At 42.5% G+C, this 22644-nt stretch overlaps 1 protein-coding gene across 4 annotated transcripts in view; it reads left to right on the top strand.

Annotated features, from left to right (window-relative positions):
* rnf212 (ring finger protein 212) overlaps window positions 1–22644 on the top strand; it is a 166484-nt gene that overhangs the window by 80997 nt on the left and 62843 nt on the right. For all 4 annotated transcript variants that reach the window (XM_069923680.1, XM_069923678.1, XM_069923681.1 and 1 more), the window contains 2 exons: window positions 11655–11700; window positions 12329–12392. In XM_069923680.1, coding sequence (XP_069779781.1) covers window positions 11655–11700; window positions 12329–12392 — 110 coding nt within the window. The remainder of the gene's footprint in view (window positions 1–11654; window positions 11701–12328; window positions 12393–22644) is intronic.

Here is a 22644-nt window from a genome sequence, read left to right as displayed (position 1 = left end):
ATGCTACCTTAGGTATGGAAGATCACTGGAAGGGAATATTGGAGATTATATGGAAGATGGAGTTGGCTAAAGGTGGCAGGAGTTGGAGGTAGAAGCTTCATTGGAATATGTGAGGCCCGAAGGAGTGCATTTAGGTAATCATGTTTCCAATTGATTTAACATTTCACAATAGCCCCTTTCACACTGTCAATATTGCATGGGTTAACCAGCTAATTTAGCGGGTCCATTCCCAGTAATTGTGCAGTGTGAAACATCCCAATCTGACAGGGCAAGTTAAATTCCTGTTAAATTCAACCGGGCTCTGACACTTGGTGGGGGCAAGTGTCAGAACTCGGCCGAATTAACTCACTGATCACCTTCTGGTGGTGTGAAAGCATAACCTACTTTTGCATTGCCACCACTGGAGGCGGGACCTCCTTAAAATGCTGGGTTGCCGATAAGTCAGGTAAATAAATCATGGTGAAGTTGGAAAGGCTGTTGAGTGCAGCATGCCCGGTAAGTTTTCCTGCTACCTTGGAGGGTTGGCACTGTGAAAGAGGCTAATGACTCAGAGCAACCACACAAACTGATTTCCCAGTTACTCTGGGAATTATACCATCAAGCTTATGTCTGACACGGAAAACATGTTGGCACAAATAAGCTTCATGTTTGAAACTATCCAGTTGAAATTCTAGATAACACTGTTCATCCTAGAAATTATCGTAATCATATTCCAATCAGAAATTAGATTTTACATGTGAAGCACTAAAAATGCAATGATCATCATAATTTTTAGGCTGGCATGTTTTACTAGAAACAAAACACTGTACTGGAAAGGCAACCAATTAAATATCTTTGGAATGAACTATAAAGCTGTAGTTTAAATTTTTTTTTAATATTTTCGATTTTCACAGACTCATATAAATTCAAACACAAAATGCAATCTCTTCCAACATCGTATAACATACAGAGTCTGTTTTTATTCCCTCCCCACCCCACCCCCACCTTGCCCTGATACAACTAAGAATAAAGTCATATAAATTATACAGATACGAAAAATGTAAATACTGATGGGGTTAATGACCCTGACAGAAACCTCGGAAAAAACAACTAAGGTGACCAAGGTACCAAAGGTAAGGAGTAAAAAGAAAAAATGACTAAGAGAGCATGTCGTCTGCACTACGTGCCATTTCCTTGATCCTAGTCATTTCTCTGCTGGGAAGGATTGTTTCAGTACCCTTGTTTCGAAGGAGGATAATGATATTCACATACCAATATATTTCAGATAAAGTACTACACTCTAACAAATGTGTCATATTTCCTCCTTAAATTCCAAGGGAATGCAGCTCTGTATTTCCATATTCCACTATGTAATATTTGTTGGAAGTCGGACTTCCACGTGACGTTTCTAGGCTACTGCCAAGGTGACCTTGACAAACTGAATTTCATACTTGAACAGTTTAAAACATATGTCCGTAATAATCCCCAGAAGATACAATTTTGGATCCTGTGTAAAATCCACCTTTGTAATTTTATTTCAGAATGTCCTCCAGGTCCTCTCAGAAGGAACTAACCTTTGTACACACCTAGGTTGAATGGATAAAAGTTCTCCACATCACATCTAAAGCACATTTCTGAAATTTCTGGTTTAGATTTATTAGTTTTTGAGGTGTGAAGTATAGTAGATGCAGGAAATTGTATTGCACCAACTTGTACGTGGCATTAATAACTGCTGTCATGCTGTCCCGACATACATATGACCAGCACCGCTCATGGATTGTTGTGCCCAAGTCCACCTCCCAACTGTCCCTCAACCTGTGTAAGCCAATCTTCTGGCTCTCACTTTGGAATATGAAATACATAATAGAAATAAACTTATGTGCATTCCCCCATCAAATTAGAATATCTATGTCACTACACATGGGCAGGGTGATAGATGGTCCCAATTTGTTCTTCAAAAAAGATCTTAGTTGCAGATAGCAGAAGAATGTTCTATTAGACAAATCATATTTATTCCTCAATTGTTCAAATGGCATGAGCTGCCATCACTTGTAGCAATCCTTGATATACCTGATCCCTTTCTGGCACCAGGTGTCCAGGATCTTATTGTCCAGAGCCATGGGTTCTGAGTCAAGGGTGTTTTGAGAGATAACCCCACTTTCAATCCAATACATTGATTTATTCTATGCCAAGTCTGAACTACATGCTTTAATATGGGGTTATCATTTTCTTTGAGATTAATTTTATGGTATGGTGGCACACATAATTGCAGTGACGAACCGGCCCCACTTGTTATGCGCGGTCAGCGGGGCAGCTGCGGGAAAGATAGTATTGTGGGTCCTTCTCTTCAGATACGGACTGGAAGTGCGTGTATGGGCTTACATCAGCATGACATAAGTTCTGGGACACAAGGGATGGGCTCTGGATGGCCTTTAAAGGCTGCAGCACCAACTTCAAAGTAAATCAGTTATGGTAAACGAGCTCACAGCCTGCTGTCTCAGTTTTTTCACTGCGCTCGTGCACAACCCACCACATTGGTGACCACAACAAGGCTCCACATTCGGAAGACTCAGCATAATGGACCCCGCAGCTGTAGGCACCGTTGCTTTAAAGCGGCCCACTTTCTGGATGAACAGGCCCCGCTCTTGGTTCGACCAAATGGAGGCCCAGTTTCAGATCAAACAGATTATCTTGGATTCGACAAAATTCTTCTACATCGTCAGCTCACTAATGCAGGAAGCCGCTTCATGAGTTGACTTCATCCAGGTGCTGCCAGAGGAAGGTAAAAATATGGCTCTAAAGAACCTCCTCATTAGCACTTAAGAACTATCACAGCACAAAAAGGCCGCCAGGTTCCTTCACTTGGATGGCCTATCGGTCAGGAGGCCTTCTGTCTTCATGGACGAGATACTCACCTTGGCAGAGGGACACAAGCCCTGCTCATGTTGTTCAAGCAGGCATTCCTTGAGCAAATGCCCGAAGACATTAGGCTGGTACTGACCGTGGATTTCAGTGACCCACGCAAGGTCGCATCACAGGCAGACACCCTCCAAATGTGAGCCTGCAGACACAGTCAACCATGTTACAAGGCCACTGCCCAAGCCAATGCCCAAGGTCAGTTCAACACGTCAGCAGGAACCTCCCCACCCATGAACTGAATGGCCCGAATCAAAATGTTGCTTCTACCATCAACGGTGGGGCTCAGGAGTACGCAAGTGCTGCCAGACATGCTTGTTCCAGGGAAATGACAGGGCCAGCGCTGTTAATGGTCACAGCGGCAGCTGATCAAATAGCCTACTCCACGTCTGGGACAGGATCTCGGGCCGCAGATTCCTCATGGACACAGGGGCAGAAATAAGCATTATTCCCCCTATGTTGCTCGAGACACACGAGACCTCATAATCCCAACCTGCGCGCAGCCAACAACTGCCATTAAAACTTTTAGAGGCACATCCCTGTAATTTTCAATGAGACGACTTTCAGTTGGTCATTCATACTGGCATCCGTGGACAAGACTTATAAGTGCAGATTTCCTGCATGCACACTGTCTATTGGTAGACCTCAGGGCAAATGACTGGTCCACTCAGAGACCTTCCAGACAATACACCTGGCACATCCACCGAGCCAACCACCCAGCTTGCATCCATGGAGACTTTCTGTGGCCAATACAGCTGCCTCCTTGCCAGCTATCCCTACATCCTGCGGCCCCAGTTCACCATCGCCATGCTGAAGCACGATGTGCACCAAAGAGCAATGAAATGGGCCCACCAGTGCATTCTCGAGACTGATGTCTGGCCCCTGACAAGCTCAACCTCACCGAGGAAGAGTTTAAGCACATGGAAGAACTCTGTATCATTTGCTGTTCTGACAGCCCATGGGCCTTTTATCTCCATTTGGTGCCCAAGTTCAACAGCAGCTGGAGACCCTGCAGAGACTACAGATGCCTCAATGATGTGACGATGCCAGACCGCTACCTGATCCACCACATCCAAGACTTTACAGCAATCCCCCACAGGGCATTCCTCTCAGGTTGACCTGATCCGGGGATACCACCAGATCCCCATTCACCCGGACCATGTCCAAAAGACCATGATCATCACCTCTTTTGGCCTTTTTGAGTTTTGTTGCATGCCGTTTGGCCTGAAAAACACAGCCCAGACTTTCCAGCGCCTCATTGACACAGTCCGCAGAGACTAGCCTTTCCTCTTCATCTACCTGGACAATATCCTGGTAGCAAACAAGACTCTTGAGGAGCACATATCACATCTTCACCAGCTTTTTGACTGACGCCCAGTTCGGCCTCACCATTAACCCAGCAAAGTGCCAGTTTGGCCTTGAGGAAATCGACTTCTTGGGCCACAGAATCACCAAGGATGGTGCCACTCCTTTACCCAAAATGATGAAGGCTATACGACAGTTCACCAAACCAACGAATTTGTGGGCACAGTGTATTTCTACAACAGATTCATCCCAACAGCTGCCAGCAACATGTGCCTACTCTTTGCATTAATATCGGACTCTAACAAGAGAGAAGTCAAGTGGACTGATGAGGTGCAGGCTGCTTTCCACAAAATCAAGTAGGCCCTGGCTGCCACAACAATGCTTGTCCACCCATGCATGGGCATGCCCACAGCCCTTACGGTTGATGCGTCCTACACAGCAGTGGGCGGTGTCCTTGGACAGTTTGTGGACAACACCTGGAAGTCCCTCACCTTTTTCAGCTGTCTCCTACAAGTACCTGAACTGAAGTACAGCGTGTTTGACAGAGCTGCTAGCCCTCTATCTTGTCATCTGCCATTTTTGCTACTTCTTAGAGGGGCAGCCTTTCACGGTCATTGACATTTGTATTCTCCAAATCCTCTGACCTGTGATAAGCCTGCCAGCAGTGGCACTTATGTCTTAGAATGAACTATCTCCATCTGCCACATCTCGGGCAAAAACAGTGTTGACGTTGAAGCACTCTCCAGGCCGGCTGTTCACGCCCTGTCACAGAACATCAGGTACCACGACCTGGCTCGACCCCAACAGGATGATCCCGAGACACAGTTTCAGGACGGTGATCACAAGTCTGCAGCTCCGAGAACTCCCGCTGAACACCAATGGCGCAACTTTACTCCGCGACGTCTCTAATGGCCAACTCCAACACACAATAGCGAAGAACATTTTTCGACATGCTGCATGGCCTTTCCCATCCCTCCATTCAAACAACGGTACAGAAGATATCCTCCTGTTTCATCTGGCATGGGTTGCAGAAGTGAATAGGTGTAAACCTGCATGCACTGCCAAACTGAAGGTCCAACGGCACACAAAACCCCACCTCCAACAGTTGAACATACCGACTCGCAGGTTCCAGCATGTCCACCTCGACATAGTGGGCCACTTGTCAGTCTCCTGATGATTGCACTACCTGCTCACCATAATTGGACAGATTCTCACGATGGCCAGAGGCTGTCCCCATCCCAGATGCCATCACCAAAATTTGTTGCAGAGCTTTCCTCTCCATCTGAGTCTCCCAATTTGGAGTCCCAGCACACGTAACTACTGACCCCGAGACCTTCCCATAATCCCACATATAATGCCAAATATAATGCCAATTCACCTTGGCCTTTTGGAATGAACTCTCCAATCTCCTGGGCACCCAGATACACCGCACCATGGCCTACCACCCTCAGTCCAATGGACTAGTTGAGCGTTTTCATTTCAACCTTAAGTTGGCACTGATGGCAAGGCTTGAGAGGCCAAACTGGGTGGATGAACTCTCATAGTCCTCCTCAGTATACGCACAGTGCCAAAGGATGACCTCAAGACCTCCTCAGCAGAGTTGGTCTATAACAAACCCCTTGCAGTCCTGGGCCAATTCCTCCCTTCACCACCAGGCCAAGGCTCCGACACCGCCATCATACTGGAAAGACTGACAGACAAATTGGGATTACTCGCACCACTACCGCCATCGCAACACTCCTGTGATTATGTGTTTGTTTGCAGGGGTGGGCACAGCCTACCCCTTCATTGTCCCTATGAGGGGCCCTACAAGGTTCTCCAGAGAAATGCATCTACTTTTACTATCGACACTGGGGGCAAAGAGGAATTTTTCACACTGGACTGCCTCAAACTAGTACCCTTTGACTTGTCAGAGCCCGTCAAGGTCCCGCTGCCAGTTCGTAGAGGTCAGCTACTGAAGCAGCAGATCTCACCCACAATGCACTGTGAGACCACCGGCGCTGGTTCTGGGAGGGAGAGGGGTGTTGAGTGGCAGCACACATAATTGCAGTGATGAACCTGTCTCGTGCAGTCAGCAGGGCAGCCACGGCAAAGATGGAATTGTGGGTCCTTCTCTTCTGGTACGGACCAGAAGTGCACAAGCACATACGTCAGCGTGACGTAAGTTAAAGGACACGAGGGATGGACTCCGGATGGCCTTAAAGGTCGCAGCACAAATTTCAAAGTATATCAGTTGTGCTAAATGAGCTCCCAGCCTGCCTTCTCCGTTCTTATGCTGCACTTGTGCACGACCCACAAGAGTGTCCCATTTATATATAAACTTTCCTGCTATCTTTTCACCTACTATATGTAGTCTAATTTATGCCCAGGAGCGGGTATCCCCTTCCTCAAAAAATGAGGTGATAGACCTTGCCTGGGCTGCCCAATAATATTTTTTGAAATCTGGCAATATTAAACCCCCAAATTTGTAATCCCAAGTCACTTTTTCCATGGAGATTTTAGCCAAGTTATTGTTCCACAGAAAGTTTCTAACACATCAGCTAAGCATCTTGAAGAAGCCATGCAGCAACGGAATGGGTAATGACTGAAATAGATATTGTAGCCTTGGCATCGTCTTCATTTTAGCACATTTAAATCTGCCCTCAAAGTTATGGGCAGAGTTCTCTATCTACTGAGGTCCTCCTCAATCTACTGGAGCAAAAGGAGACAATTGAGTTTGTAGAAGTTGCGTAAATTTTCGTCAGATATTTTAATCCCCAGATATTTATTGCCTTCTTGCGGCCATGTGAATTGACTTCCCTGTTGGTATTGCCTATAATTCCCCTTCATCAGAGGTATGATCTCACTCTTGTTTAGATTTACCTTCTACCCCGAGACCTTCCCATAATCCTCCAGAGTGGTCCTTAGCCTGGTCAGCAACCCCACCCCCGAGGTCCATCAAATATGCTAACACATCATCAGTGAATAAGTTGATTTTGTGTTCCACCTGGCCCAACTTGAACCTATTTATCCCACAGATTCTGCTGAGTGACCTCCGGCCACAACTCAATGGCCAGTATAAACATCTCTGGGGACAATGAACAGCCGTCTACTGAACCTACTCAATGGAAAGACTGCAGACATCTGCCTGTTTATAATAACTTAAGCTTGGGGTTTATAGTAGAGTGTCCTAACCCAATTAATAAATGTTTGTTCCAATCCAAATTTGTCTAGTACCTTGAACAAAAAGTTCCACTCCAATCTATCAAAGGCCTTCTCGGCATCCAGAGCTATGGCCACTCCTGGATCCACCTCTGACTATGCCAGATGTAATATTTTAAGCAATATATCTATGATGTTTGATGATTGCCTCTTTTCTACAAATCCAGCTTGATCTGGATTCATTAATTTCGGCAAATATAATGCCAAGCTATTGCCCAATGCTTTTGCTACAATTTTGTAAACTGCATTCAGTAATGAGATGAGTCTATGAGGAGGGATTCAGTGGGTCCCTGTCTTTTTTTGGGATCACCGTGATGATTGCTGTTGAGAAAGACTCCGGGAAGGTATGTGTCTCTGCCGCCTGATCCACCTCCTTCATAAAAAGGGGCATTAAGAAATCTTTGAACATAAAATTCCATCCTTCCCCGATATTTATCAGCCTGCAAAGAGCCCAAGGATTTTTCAATCTCCTCTCTAGAAAAGGAGGCATTCAGCCCCTCTCAATCTTCCTGATCCAACGTTGGTAGTTTCAATGTAAGCAAGAAATCATCTATTTTAGTGGGATTCTCTCCCCCCCCCCCCCACAAAAAAAAGATTCTGATTTATACAGCTTTCTAAATGTTTTATATATTTTCTTTGGTTTATGTGAAATCTTGCCTTCCCTCATTTGAATCACATTGATTGTTCTTGAGACCTCTCTTCCACCAACACCTGTCAGGATAAGACTTTATGGGCCCTCTCCCCCAGCTTGTAACACAACTGTGTAGATCTTAAAATAAACTTTTCAGTCTTATATGTTTGCAGTGTATTATATTTGAGCTTTTTTATTCATTAAGTTCCTGTATTTTTCTTCTGAAACCGCTCTTTGATTGTCTTTTTCTATTTGGACGATTTCCTGTTCCAAATTATAGATCTCCTTCATGTGTCCCTTTTTAATATCTTTGGTTTAATTATCTAGTCCCTTAAATAAGCCTTCAATGTGCCACATATTAGGAAATTACCATCAGTACAGGGGAAGTTTGTCTCACAGAACAATTCTATCTGAGCTCTAACAAAGCTACAAAGTTCCAATTTTCTCAAACTAATGAGTTCAGTTGTCATCTATATGCCATGGCCTGGTTATCTAGCATTATGATGAACAGAGTCAAGGGTGAATGATCTGACATGTTCTCCACTATCCTACTCTCCAACTGGGCTGATGTCAAAAAAAGATCAATCTGGTGTAGGAATAGTGTTATTTCAAGTAAAAGGAATAATCCCTTTCTCCTGGATTTAGCCTCCAGCTCTTTCATAAAGGCGAGGATGGACTTTGCTACCCTTGCTTTTGTTATTTCTTTGCTGACTTATCCTTGATTGGATCCAAGCAAAAATTGAAATCCCCTCGAATCAAGACATTCTCTCTGTTACCTTCAAGATTATATCTTGAATAAATTGTTTGTCATCAAAATTCAGACCGTATATCCTCATTAGTGTCCATTAGAATACATTTGACAATGCATCATCACAAATCTTCCAGCTGGATCACCACTGGAATTTTCTTCCCTATTAAGATAGCCACTCCTCTGACCTTCGAACTGAAGGAGGATGTCTCCACCTGGCCCACCATCCCCTTCTTTATAGGCTTTTGCTTTGTAAGGTAGGTCTTCTGTAGAAACACTGTCTGTCTGCTTCCTTTTTAGGTGTGCCAAAACTCTTTTTCTCTTTATCTCTCCATTTATCCAATTCATGTTAAAACTTACAAGCTTAATTGTGTTATCCATTACCCCACTGCCCATCTAAAGCCTCCTCCTTTCTTCTATTCTTCTGATACTCATCTTCCTTCCTGTTGGTCTTCTGCAGACATCTGGTTCAGATGACGGTGCTCCAAACAATACTTAAACGGACTAAAAAAAACTAGAAGTAACAACTCAGAGAAATCCAAATTAAATCTCCAATTAATCCTTTCCCCTTCCCTTCTCCCCCATGATCTACCCCTTCTCTTCTCAGCACCAATGTCCAAAATATTGGCACCAATTTAGTCTCTCCCCCTTTTCTTTTAGCTCTCCGTAATAATAATTCTTTTAACTTAACCATTCTTTTTAAGTAACACAATTTTGGCCTGCCACCAATATTTTTAATGTATTTTTCATCTGGTGGATAGCGTCCATAATGTCCCTGGTAGAGGGACCTCTGCCTCCTCTTTCCTTTGACTTTCTTACCTCCTTTCTCTTTTGTTCCTTTCTTTCCTCCTCCTCCCCTTCTGACTCTACCTCCTTCTTCCAAAGTCTTCTGGCTAATGCTGCCCACGCCTCTCTCTGATATTCTCAATGCTCCCACTCCTCCCTGGTGCTGCAGCCCACCATTCTGTCATCTCCTGCATCCATCACCGCCTCCATCTCCTGGTCCCTACCAGGTGAGTGCCTTTTATTCGCTTCCCCTGTTGTCACCACCTCTGCTTTCACCACTTCTCCAGGCCCAAGTCAGTTGTGGAGTTCGCTGGCCTCCGTCGAACCTCCATGGTCACCCAACTGCGCTCTCATCTCTTTGCTTGCGGCCATCTACAGGCCCCCTCCTGCAACTCCACCGTCACTCACCCCACCGGGTATATTTTCGATCTACGAAATGGTCCGAGACTCCTCTCTTGCCACCGATGCCTGCATGGGCCTGAGGTAGGCCTCCTTCTTTCTTTCACCTTGAGGATATCCTCTCCTATTTTCTCTTCTGTCTTGATTCAACCCTTTATTCTTTCTTCTCATTTTCTCTTGTATCTATTATTTCTTATGTTTCTTAATTTCTTTATGTTTTTTTTTTAAAGAGGATTTTTTTTTCTGTCTTTACCTTTCTTATGAGGAGTTTTGCTTTGCACTTACTGCCTCTCTGGCACCATCTTGAAAATCCATTTAAAATTATTTTTGACTGTACACAAATGTATAAATATCCAGAGGTATAGTTGTACAATGGTTAAATTGCAAAGATGGTAGTCCAGGGATTGGATTAATTGGTGCCATGAGTTCATGTGTAGGAAGAGTTAATTTATCACCAGCTGCTTACGAAATACATCCAACATATTGAAGGACCATAATACCCCAGACATGCTCTCCTCTCCTTTAAGTCGCACAAACCGACTTAAAAGTTTCTTCCCTCCAGTCATCAGGCTTTAGAAAGAACGCTGTAACAGTGTTATACTGTCCTTGCTTGGTACTAATTGATCTTTCTTTTTATTGTAATTCAATATCTGTAAATTATGCTGTTTACATGCCACTATAAATGTCAGAGCTGACCTGTTAGACTGCTAATAGAAGAACCATTCTCACTATACGAGCTATAATGGGATAAATAAATTTAATTTTTTATTTAGAGTAGAAATCTAGTATGTGTAATTATGCTCTCACAATTGAGATTGAATCAGGGTAGAAAAATTGCTGTCCATGTTTGTTTGTGACTGAGCAATGAGGATGTTCTTTAACAGTGCTGAGGAAGTAGGAACAGGAGTAGGCCAAAAATGGCCCATAGAGCCTGTTCCGCCATTCAATACAATCATGGCTGATCTAATCCGTGACCTAACTCCACCTACCTGCCTTCTCCCCATATCCCCTAATTCCTCTATCATGTAAAAATTTATCTAACCGAATTTTAAATATGTTTATTGAAGCACCCTCAACCACTTCCCTGGATAGAGAATTCCAAACATTCACTACTCTCTGGGAAAAAACTGTTTTTTCTCATCTCTGTCCTAAATCTACTCCCCCGAATCTTGAGACTGTGTCCTCTGGTTTTAGTTTCCCCGGCCAGCTCAAAAAACCTTCCTACATCTATCCTATCCATACCCTTCATAATCCTACAAGTTTCTATAAGGTCTCCTCTCATTCTTCTGAACTCGAGCAAATACAATCCTAGACGATTTAATCTTTCATCATAAGTCATCCCCTTCATCCCAGGGATCAACCTAGTAAACCTCTTCTGCACCATCTCCAAAGTCAGTATATCCTTCCTCAAATATGGAGACCAGAACTGGACACAGTACTCCAGGTGCGGTCTCACCAGTACCTTATACAGTTGCAACATTACCTCCCTACTCCTGAATTCAATTCCTAAAGATGGAGAATAAATGTTAACTTTTTGAATAATGCCTTGATTAAAATATAATTTTTTGTCAATAAATATTTTACTGTTGAATACAAACCTGTGCTATTCATATTTATATTTTTGACAGAATAAGATCTAATAGTTATCTAATCATCTCATCAAACTGTTAAATATCTTGTTCCATGCAGGACTCACAAAATGGAAATTGATGGAAGACCTAATTCATCGGGAAAAGTAAGTGAGCGCAACATGAAACTAGGTAGATTCTGGATTAATCTGAAATTGATAGGTTTCCAGAGACTGATAGGTTCTTGATTAGCCAGGATATTGAGGATTATGGGGAAAGGGAAAATGGCAGGGCACACTCTTTGGGCTGAATAGCCTGTTTCTGCTCTGATGTCTTATGCTCTTAACAAATGACTCAATGCCATTTGTCCCATTAGTATGTCCTTCTAATTTTCAAATTGCTTCATAGAAGTTTCATAAAAAGTCAACCATATGATTTCTATGTAGAAAACATATAACAGATGGTGCAAATCATGAAATATGTAAAATACAAGTACAATCATTTTGTGGAGATTCTCTTTAATTTAGATATGTTGAAGAATTTAGTCTCAAGGGTCAGCGCCTCTGCTAAGAAAATGGTGTAATAATAGGGGACAGTGCATTTCCCGCTACATTTCACTTAACAATATTTGTGTTTTTGATTGTTGGCAAAACTTAAACCAAATAGACCTAGATTCCAATTACTGGCATAAGCCTCTTTTTTTTCTGTCAAAAGTAATCATGATGTTGTTTTGTGGAGAACAATTATTTAATTCCTGCATTAGCTTTACTTTTTATCTTTTTGCCATGTGTGTAGTCTGATTCATCTATGGGTCCACCAAGATTGTCATTAATAAGTCCACCACGAGATGGACGAATGGGTAAGCGGCACATATTTTAAAATCTATGTTAAATTTTAGATTTGAAATTCCTCTATTGTTATGTACTAAAACAGTTGTAATATTACACAAAATTGTGTAACAGAAGCCATCTGCAAAAATTGCCCGGTGCCCCTTACAGTCAGAGAAAGAGAGAGTCCCCCAGAGTTACTGAGTGTCCATAGATTAACCTCCAGTGCTCCCACAGCCACACAGCCTTCAGTCCATACCATTGACAACCCAAGCTCCCAATCCAAACCTCTGACACGATCAGGAAGCTTTCCGTGCCCATGGCACCCTGTCACATCCTGGTTCTGACATCTGGTACCCCTTCGGCCAGTCTCAAGTCAGTTTCCAGCAGTTCACAGCCGGGTGTGAGTCCTTTAACAGTCACTAACAGCCCTCGCCTCGAGTTACCAACGGCTTGCTGCCTGAGAGCCCCTCGCTAATCCACCACCATGGTCACTATCCCATAGGGTTGTAACCTCTGTTTCTTCTTAAATAGGGGTGGTTTCCCCAATTCTGGTGCCCTATGCCAATCTGTAATCCCTCGAGGTGAAACATGGGCGCCACCATCTTGATCCCAGATCCCACAACGCAGGATTTTAAAATAAACCACCATCAGTTCATTTAACAGGCCATTTCAAGCCTGTGCAGAGCTGTCGATAGTTGGACTGAGCAATGGAACCCTGTGGATGAGCTCCGTGTCCCCTCTCCACGCACCCCGCAGGTCCACATCAGAGGCAGTGCTGATGTTATAGCAGCTCCACCATTTTTTTAAAGTTGAATGCTGATTTCATGTGATTTTAGAGGTGTACAAGATGAACTTTAAACATAATGCTTTGCAACAGACTAGACTTCCAAGTGTACAATTTTGTGGTCATGAATCAGTTAACTTCTCGGCTTCATCGGCACCAACAAGTCTCTGGTACTTTGCTCAAATGTTTCTTTATTGTGTATTCTTAGGCAGTGAGCTTCACCTTGCACATGATAACCTGATAGCCAAAGTCAACTTCTGCCTAATTTATACTTGAAAACAAGAGTTACTGATTAGCTATCAAGAGAATTACTTCTTTCACGTGATATAATTTGGGATTATGAGTTGGGAAGAAGATGTATAAAGGCATCAAGAGGATGTAAATTAGCTGAAATAATGGACAAGAGCATTGCAGATGCAATATAATTTGGGAGGGTAGAGAAATGCTGAGAAATGTTAGGAGGAGCGAGCTACGAAAGGAGATGGAAGGAAAGGGGTATTACTTCTTGGACACTTAAGTTAAATTTGTGTAACAGAAGCCATAGAGAATCTATCTTATTGCATTAGCAGTGCTGGACATTGATGCTAAAATGGAAACAATTTGGGGTTGCCAGATCATGGGTGAATGGTTAGAGAAGGCAGCAATGATCAGTCTATCCTCTCCCTTAATTTAAGAAAGTATGAATCATTTTTAACTAATGTACTGGAATTCAACAAGGATTTATCTATTAGAATTGATGAGGTGGCACCTGTCAGTATGGTGCTTTTGGATTTTAAGTAGAATTTGGCTAATTTCCTTCTTAAGCATTTGGTAAACAAAGTTAATAACAGCCTACTGATATGAATTGAGAAATGGTTAGTGGACAGGAAGTAAAGATCAAGACTAAGTAGATTTTTCTTAGTTTGGCATTCCATGATTTGTGCTATTCATGAACAACGTCAACAATTAGGCTGAGAGGATCAAATGTCATTGTTTGAAGTTTGTCAATGATGCTAAATTAGGTGGGATTATGAGTTGGGAAGAAGATGTATAAAGGCATCAAGAGGATGTAAATTAACTGAAATAATGGACAAGAGCATTGCAGATGCAATATAATTTGGGAGGGTAGAGAAATGCTGAGAAATGTTAGGAGGAGCGAAAGGAGATGGAAGGAAAGGGGTATTGAGCTGCAGGAAGGGGGACAGATAGATAAAGGAAAGGGAATCCAGGGGAGCGGGTTAACGGAAATTGGAGAAGTCGATATTGATGCCATCTGGTTGGAGACTGCAGAGATTGATATCAATCTCTAATTGATATCAATATCGACCTCTAATATCTGTTAACACGCTCCCCGGTTTTTATTTTTCACTTATCACGCTCCTCCCTTACTTTAATTTCCCACCCATTTCCCTTCCTTTTCCTACTCTTCTTAGCCCTCTCCCTCGATCACTTCTCAGCTTCTTTCTATTCTCCCTTCCTACCTGTATCATCTATTACCTCTCCTGTTGGCTTGTGTTCCTGCCCCTTCTCCTCTCACTTTTCCCTTCAACTCACATTTTTATTTAGTTCTCTGCCTAATTTTCAGCATTCCTGAAGAAGGGCTCAGAAAGGGCCTGAACCATCGATTGCCTTTTTACTTTAAATGGAAACTGCGTGCCGTGTTGAGTTTCTCCTGCAATTATGTACTGCAGATTTACTTGTGTACTGTGAATTAGATTGTTACACATATAATTTTAACCTTGCTTGTAACCCAAATATTATAACATTGATTGTAACACAAACATTATTAATCAGATTGTAGACCATATGTTAACTTGGGTATTTACTAATGTACGGGGGGTTAGCTAGTTTTTTGCTTGGGGGCAAATGGGATGAAACTTGTAAACGGGCAATGGGATCGGGGTGACGGATGGGGGGTGTACGCAAAGGAGGGTTGGGGGAGCCCTCGCCCACCAGCCGAACTGCCCTGTGAACAGAACCCGTATAGAGCTTGGCAATAATAGGCGAACTAATGTAACGCGGTGGTAGCATAGTCAGGGCGAGATTGTCCTCTAAAGAGGACAAAGGAGGGATTGTAAGGTAAAACATCATGAGATGGGAATGTGTAGGGAGTTACCCTGTACAGGGCAGTAACAAGAAGGGGAGGTGTCCTTGTACTCCTGTTAGGTAAAACATCATGAGATGGGACCGGAGAAGGAGTCACCCAGTACTAAGGAGTAACAGAATGCATCCTTGTACTTACAAGATAAGAGAGACATTGATGGATTGAGAGGCAGGAAGCTAGCAGGGAAAGGATAGCAACAGTTTTAGTCATTGGACAAGTAATGATATGATGATGTTCTAAGCATGTATCCAAGGGTATAAAAAATCACCATTTTGCTGATAACGGCAGAATGCATTCTCCGACTAACTTGTTAGTCGCAAGTGTTACAATCCGGTAATAAAGAACAAAGAACCCTGATTTCGACTCAGCCTGGTGTTTGTCTCACTCATTCATGAACAAAGCAGACCTAACAGTACCTGAACTGTTGGTACAGTTTTGGTTCTTTATCCAATAAAGAATATATTTTCCACAGATCATGTTGTAGTGTGAATAAAGCTTTCATGACTGGAGGGAGTAAAAATGCTTTTACTAGCTTATAACTCTGCGTAGGGTTTCACAGTAGTCTTTAGAAGGGTTATATGTGGGCAGATTGGGATGGAGCCAGAAGGCTCCATTCACCCTTTCCTGTAGAATTTGGAGTCTGTGAATGAAGATAGAGAACATGGATTCAGAAAAAAAGGTTGAAAAATATACAGTTATTTACAAATTTACAGATTTAAGCGGTCTGGAGATCCTGGTGGAGCGCCTTAGCAACAGGGGGCCTTGGAATCCTTGGGTATCCTGGTCCCCTTGTGATGAAAGAGAGGCAGGCTGAGTCTCTGGCTCAATGGTGGAGAGGGATGCACTTTCCTCCTGAACCAGATCCTCCGAGGCCCTGACTGGGGGTGGCGAGAATGAGCTCGCAGGTCACTTGAGGCGATGGACCCTCTGTTCTTGTGGGTGCCAGGTCCCTGATAGAGATGACGTCCTCCCTGTCATCTGAGTACTCCACATAGACATACGTGGGATTGGTGTGGAGCAGTTTCACCCTTTCCACCAGGGAGTCGGTCTCCTGCAGCTGCAGTCCTGAGACTGCCGTCCTGTAGCTGTGTGTCTCCTCATCTAATCATTGTGTCTCTGTTAGTTCTGAGTAGTTAATCCCCTGTGCCAATGTTTGGATGGTTGGCATGGCTAGAGCATCTGCCATGATGTTGTCTTGACTGGAGACATGCTGGATTGCTGTTGTAAACTCAGATATGTACGAAAGATGCCGCTGCTGTTGGGCTGACCGGGGATCTCCTCACGTGCTTCCTGAGAAGGACTGGACCAGGAGTGGTGGGCCAGGTTGGGAGTGTAGTTCCCAATATGATGTTCTTTTGAAATTGAATAGGACCTCATGAAGAGTAGTGTTGGTCGTGGTACATAGTAGTGACCACATGGAATGGAGCACCATAGGGAGAACTTCCTGCCAGCTTGAGTTTAGAAAGCCTTTTGACTTCAGGGCCAGTTTGACAGCTTTCCAGACTGTGGCATTCTCCTTTTCAAACTGCCCATTCCTCCGGGGGTTGTAGCTAGTAGTTCTACTGGATGTGATGTGATGCCCCTCACCATCATTCATAAAGGATAAGCCCCGGTCGCTATGCATAGAGCTGAGATACCTGAACAGGGCAAAAATGGAGTATAGGGCCTTTATGACTGATGAAGTAGATGTGTCTGGACATGGAATGGCAAATGGGAAGCGGAGGACAGAGTGCAAGAAATTGTGCCTGTTTATGGAGGGGAGAGTAATCTTAAAATCAACACTGAGCCATTCGAAGGGCTTGGATGACTTGATCAGGTGCGCCTTTGCGGGATGGTAGAAATGCAGCTTGCACTCCACGCAAACCTGACAAGACCTGTTCATTTCCCTGATGTCTTCCATGGAGTGGGGCAGATTGCGCGCCTTGACAAAATAAACCATGCGGGTGACACCTGGATGGCAGAGCTCATTATGTAGAGACCGCAGTTGGTCGGTTTGTGGAGAGGCACAGCTTCCTTTGGATAAGGTATCTGGAGGGTCATTAAAAGTTCCTGGCCGATAGACAATATCATAATTGTAGATGGAGAGCTCAATCCTCCACCTAGCAATCTTGACATTTTTGATTTTTCCCCTCTTGACATTATTAAACATGAATGTGACCTAGCGCTGGTCAGTGAAGAGCGTACATTTCCTACCAACCAGGTAGTGTTTTCAGTTCCTCATGGCTTCTACTTGAGCCTCCTTTCTCACAGTTGGGTTCCAGAGTTCATGGCCTTGTAATGTCCACAAAAAAAATGCAACCTTCCTACCCGTCTTGTTGAGGGTAGTGGCCAGGGCTACATCCAAAGCATCACTTTCCCCTTGGAAAGGTACATTCTAGTCTACTGCATGGTTCTGGAGATAGTTAAGAGCCATTTGGGCTTCAGCTGAGAGGGCGAAATTAGTGGCTTTTAAGAGAGGGCGAACCTTATCAGTGTATTGAGGGATCCACTGGGTGTAATATGAGAAAAACCACAGGCATCTCCTCAAAACCTTTGTGGTTCTCGAAATGGAGAGCTCTAACAGGGGGGCGCATCCTATTGGGATTGTGGCCAATTATGCCATTCTCCACCATGTAGCCAAGAATAGCCAGGTGTTTAGTCCTGAACACGCAACTCTTTCAGAGTTATAAGTGAGGTTCAGGGCTTTCGCTGCATGGAGAAAACTTTTGAGGTTGGTGTCATTTGCTTCCAAGGTGTGGCCACAGATTATCGAGGTATGGGAAGATAGCCTTCAATCTATACTCGTCCACCATTCTGTCCATCTGCCTCTGGAAGCTAGAAACCCTGTTTGTGATATGAAAAGGGACCCTCTGGAATTCATAGAGATGACTTAGCCTCAAATGTTGTATATGGATGGTTCTTGAAACGGATTGGCAGCTGGTGATAAGGAGCTTTCAGGTCGATGGTTGAATAGACTCAATACTACGCAATATCATTCACCATGTCTGAAATTTGAGGGGGGTATGCATCCAGGAGTGTGTACCAATTAATAGTTTGGCTATAGTCATTTACTAGCCAATTACTACCACTACCACTTGTGCTCTGTTTGGGCTGGTGCTAGGTTGATGATATCTTTGTCAAGCAGATGTTGTGTCTCAGATTTGTTACGAGCCTAAAGGACACCAAAAACTAGCAGCAATAGATATTGACCACAACAAATGGTTACTTAAAACAAAAGTTGTTTTAATTATCTTTAAACATGAAACCAGAATAAAACTTTAACTTATCTCTATTTTTAACTTTCTTAACTTAACCCAACTTAACCCCCTTCTAATTCTAAGCTCACGTGTATGTAATGTGTGTAAATTTAAGAAAGTTGTTTTGTTCACAGTCCAATCTCACTTCTCATTCTTCCAAGTTCTCTGGTTATAGGCAATTCTTATACTGTGCACAGAATTTAACATGTATAAAGTTCACCAGGCTTTGGTTCTTGAAAGGTAAATGGTTACCACTCAGGAAGGTTCTTGTGGGTTTTGTAGAGCGAGATGTGTGGTTCCAGGATTTCTACAACTGAGGTACCACCATTAGTCACCTCACTGTCTTACTGATGAAGCCTGCCCCATCAGGGTTCTTCAGATGATAACCTCTTTCGTTCAGGTTTTCATAGAGTTCCTTTCTGTTCTACTTATTCCAAGAGAAACATTTGATAGCCAGTACTTCCAGCCATCCGCCACTCTGGAGCTTCTGTTTCAGTTCCAACAAGCTTCTCCTGGCCGACACTGATTAGTCTCCCTCTCTGAGACACTCAGACTCTCCAACTCCAGAAAGCCCATGTGACCCTCTCCCTCTCACTTGTAAAAAAAAACCTGACCTTCTCCAGTGAACAATATAAGTCAGTCTTCTGGTTCATCAGTTTTTAGGTAAACAAGAACCCATCAGTGACCTTTATGTGCACTCTTGCAAAAAGGTATCAACAGACAGCATGTCTGTGCTTTTGCTTAAAGACAATAGTCTATTCATTCCATAATGTCAATTTAATTAACATCAACTTGTGAAATCTCCATAGCCACTCTTCACAATTGCTGCAAAGTCACTGTGGATATGAATTCTTCAGTATTTCAAATAAGATCTGTTTTAAAGTGTGTGTGTGTTTGTAACCTACTCTACTTTTCCTAATTTATCTCCAAAAAATATTCCTAAATATCCTGTCACAGACTTTATGAACTCTTGGTCTGCTGTTCTATGCCTCCAGCTCTTGGTAGCAGTGGGTTTGCAGTCCGAGGACAGATTCGGGAAGAGAGGTGGGGTGGGGGGTGGGGGTTGACATTCAGTGTGGAGAGGCAAGGAGCAATTGTGTTGATTAGGTGTGTATTCACAAGAGTTAAGAAGAATTCCTACAGTACTGGACAGGCTGCAGGATATCAGGAATTACATTTCCTTGCTCATTCACAGCCGAATGGTCTTGATAAATGTAGAGCAAACTCAAAGAATCATGCAGATGCTGGAATCTGGAACAAACAAAAACTGCTGGAGGAACTCACCAGATCGAGCAACATCCATGGGAGCAAAGGAATTGGTAATGTTTCAGGTCAAGACTTTGCATCAGTGTTGAGCTGTCGACAATTTCTTTGCCCCCAAAGATGCTGCTTGACCTGCTGAGTTCTTCCAGTGGTTTATTTATTTTAGCTATGATGTACTTCTCCCATGACAATAAGGAGAATGGAAATAAATAAATTCTCAAAAGGATTGTAAAATCATACTCCTGACGAAGGGACAAAGCCTGTCTTTACTTCCTGTGGATTCTGTGTGACTTGCAGAGTTTCTCTGGAATTTTTGTGCATTGCAGTCAACCCCAGCATCTGCAGATTTTCTTGTGAAGCTCGAAATGATTATTCTTTTTTCTCGTTCCTGCTTCTCTGAAATCATGGTTATTTCTTGAAATACACTGAATCTGCGTCATAAATAGTTTCTGATACCATTCGTGGTCTTGCACAATTTCCTACTTCTCTATTTAGATTCTTAGATAACCTTCATTGTGCTTGCACTTTAAAATGTAATGTGGGGTCATTTGATGCAAATGGTTGGAATTGCAGTGCAAATTTAATAGACCCCACAATTTATTTCTTTGATGTAACCTAGAGTCCTCTTGAAATACATATAAAATCCATATATTGTTTGTCACTCCCATGGAGAGATAATGAAAGTATCACTTTGTTTATATTTTCAAATAAACCTGTATTAATTTTTTAAAAATCTTCATTTGGGCAAATAGAGAATTTACTAGATCCTTTCAGTTCAGAAGTAGCCTGTTAACTGCTAAATCTTACAAGTCTCTTTTTGTATTTTGGACCAGCCATTCCCAATGGGTGGGGGGGGGGCATACCACATTTAAGTAAAAGCCTTGGTTTCTTTTCACTTCACGTTACATAAATTTTTTTGGTTTTTTTTATGTCGTCGTTTGGAGAGAAGTACGGAAGAAATCAAAACTTGACTGCCTCACAGGAAGGGGGCTCATAAACTTTGAGCAGAGTCCTAGGGGAGCCATAGCTGAAAAAAGATTGAAAATGGCTGCTTGAGACTAGCTGTTAATGTTGACAGCTAAGAGTAAAGACAATATTAGGGAGAGACACTCATTACAAAGTTCACAAATGAAGCACTATCTCTTCGTTGCTTGAAATGATTGGAATTTACTAATTCCTTTGATCTCATACTTTGAGATTAGCTTCAGAAAATCAAAGGGATACTTTAATTTCTTGGAGTTGCATTAAAACAAAGAATGTAACACATAAAAGTTGGAATTTCAGACTGGTTAAAAATCCAGCAAAACACATGAGAAAATTATTTCCCACCACATGGATCCCAATTAGGTTGAATTTTGATAAATAGGAGTCTGACTAAATAAATAAACTGGCTGCATCAAAACACTATACGTTTTAAAATGATAGGGACCTTTTTTTCTTTTCAGTAGTGTTTAACTTCTACAGAAACGTTCAACTGTCGATCATTACAGCACAGAAACAGGCCCCTTCAGCCCTTCTAGTCTTGTCCCAAATCATTTTTTTTGCCTAGTCCCACTTTCCTTCACTCAGTCCATAGGCCCCCATATGTCTCCCATCTATGTACCTGTTCAAATTCTTCTTAAATGTTAAAATTGAGCCCATGTTCACCACTTCAGCTGGCAGCTGATTCCACATTCCCACCACTCTGTGTGAAGAAGTTCCCCCTCATGTTCCCCTTAAAAGTTTCCCTTTCACCCTTAACCCATGTCCTTTCATTTGTATCTCACCTATCCTCAGTGGTAAAAGCCTATCTACATTTATTCTGTCTGTCCCCCTCATAATTTTAAATACCTCTATCAAGTCTCCCCTCATTCTTCAACACTCTGGGGAATAAAATCCTAACCTGTTTAACCTTTCTTTGTAACTCAGTTCCTGAAGTCCAGGAAACATCTGAGTAAACCTTTGCTGCACTCTTTCTATCTTCTTGATATCTTCCTGTTGTTAGGTGACCAAAATTGCACACAATACTCCAAATTTAGCCTCACCAGTGTTTTATACAACTTTACCATCACATCCCATCTCATATACTCAGTACTTAGTTTTACGAAGGCCAATATGCCTATCCACCTGTAACTTTGTTTGAATAAGATATCATTTAATAAAGAAACAGAGCCAGGCCATTCAATTCCAAAAGTCTCTTCTGTGTGTTTATTGGATAATAGCTGCACTATTCCATTGATCTTTTTCGTTTTGAAAGTTTGAATTTATCAACATCCAGATCTTTTGGAGGTGGGAGTTCAAGTTTCCATAATTTGTCAGAAACACAATGCCATCTCTGTTAATTCCTCAAGATCTTTACTTATACTATTAAATTATTTTGTTCTTATTCTTACACCTCATGGCATGTATTCTTTATCTAACCATGTATTTATATTCATATATAAATTTAAAATGCCTAAAAAGGAAGGGGGCATTGTTGCATCGGATGCATGCTTATGAGATGGGCCAAATGGATCTATTAGAGGAGGAATACTTGGGGAACAGTGATCATTTTATCATGAGATTGATAATGGAGAAGGACAAGGAACAATTTAAAATATAACTCCTTAATAGGAGAAGAACTAAATGTTGCCAGATGATAGGGGATCTGGCCAAAGTAAAACACAGCAAAAGTCTGGTAACAGTCTCAAATAATAATGGAAGATTTTTCAGACAGGACTTATTTCAAGTGTGTGGAGTTACTTTCCCGAGAGGGAGAAGTTAGGCAGTCAAAGCTAGAATTTGCCTGGATAGCAGAGATAGTGAGAACATGGAATTAAAAGGGGTATACAATACAATTCAGTTATTAAGACAAATGTGAATCAAGGTGTAATGAAAAATAATCAAAATGAGTGAATTTCAGATTGGATAAAAATCTAGCAAGATACTAATTGGTC

The sequence above is a fragment of the Narcine bancroftii genome, chromosome 3, assembly GCF_036971445.1.
Source record: "Narcine bancroftii isolate sNarBan1 chromosome 3, sNarBan1.hap1, whole genome shotgun sequence".
NCBI lineage: Eukaryota > Metazoa > Chordata > Chondrichthyes > Torpediniformes > Narcinidae > Narcine > Narcine bancroftii.
The sequence above is the reverse complement of the archived record's forward strand: the minus strand, read 5'-3'. Positions and strand labels throughout refer to the sequence as shown.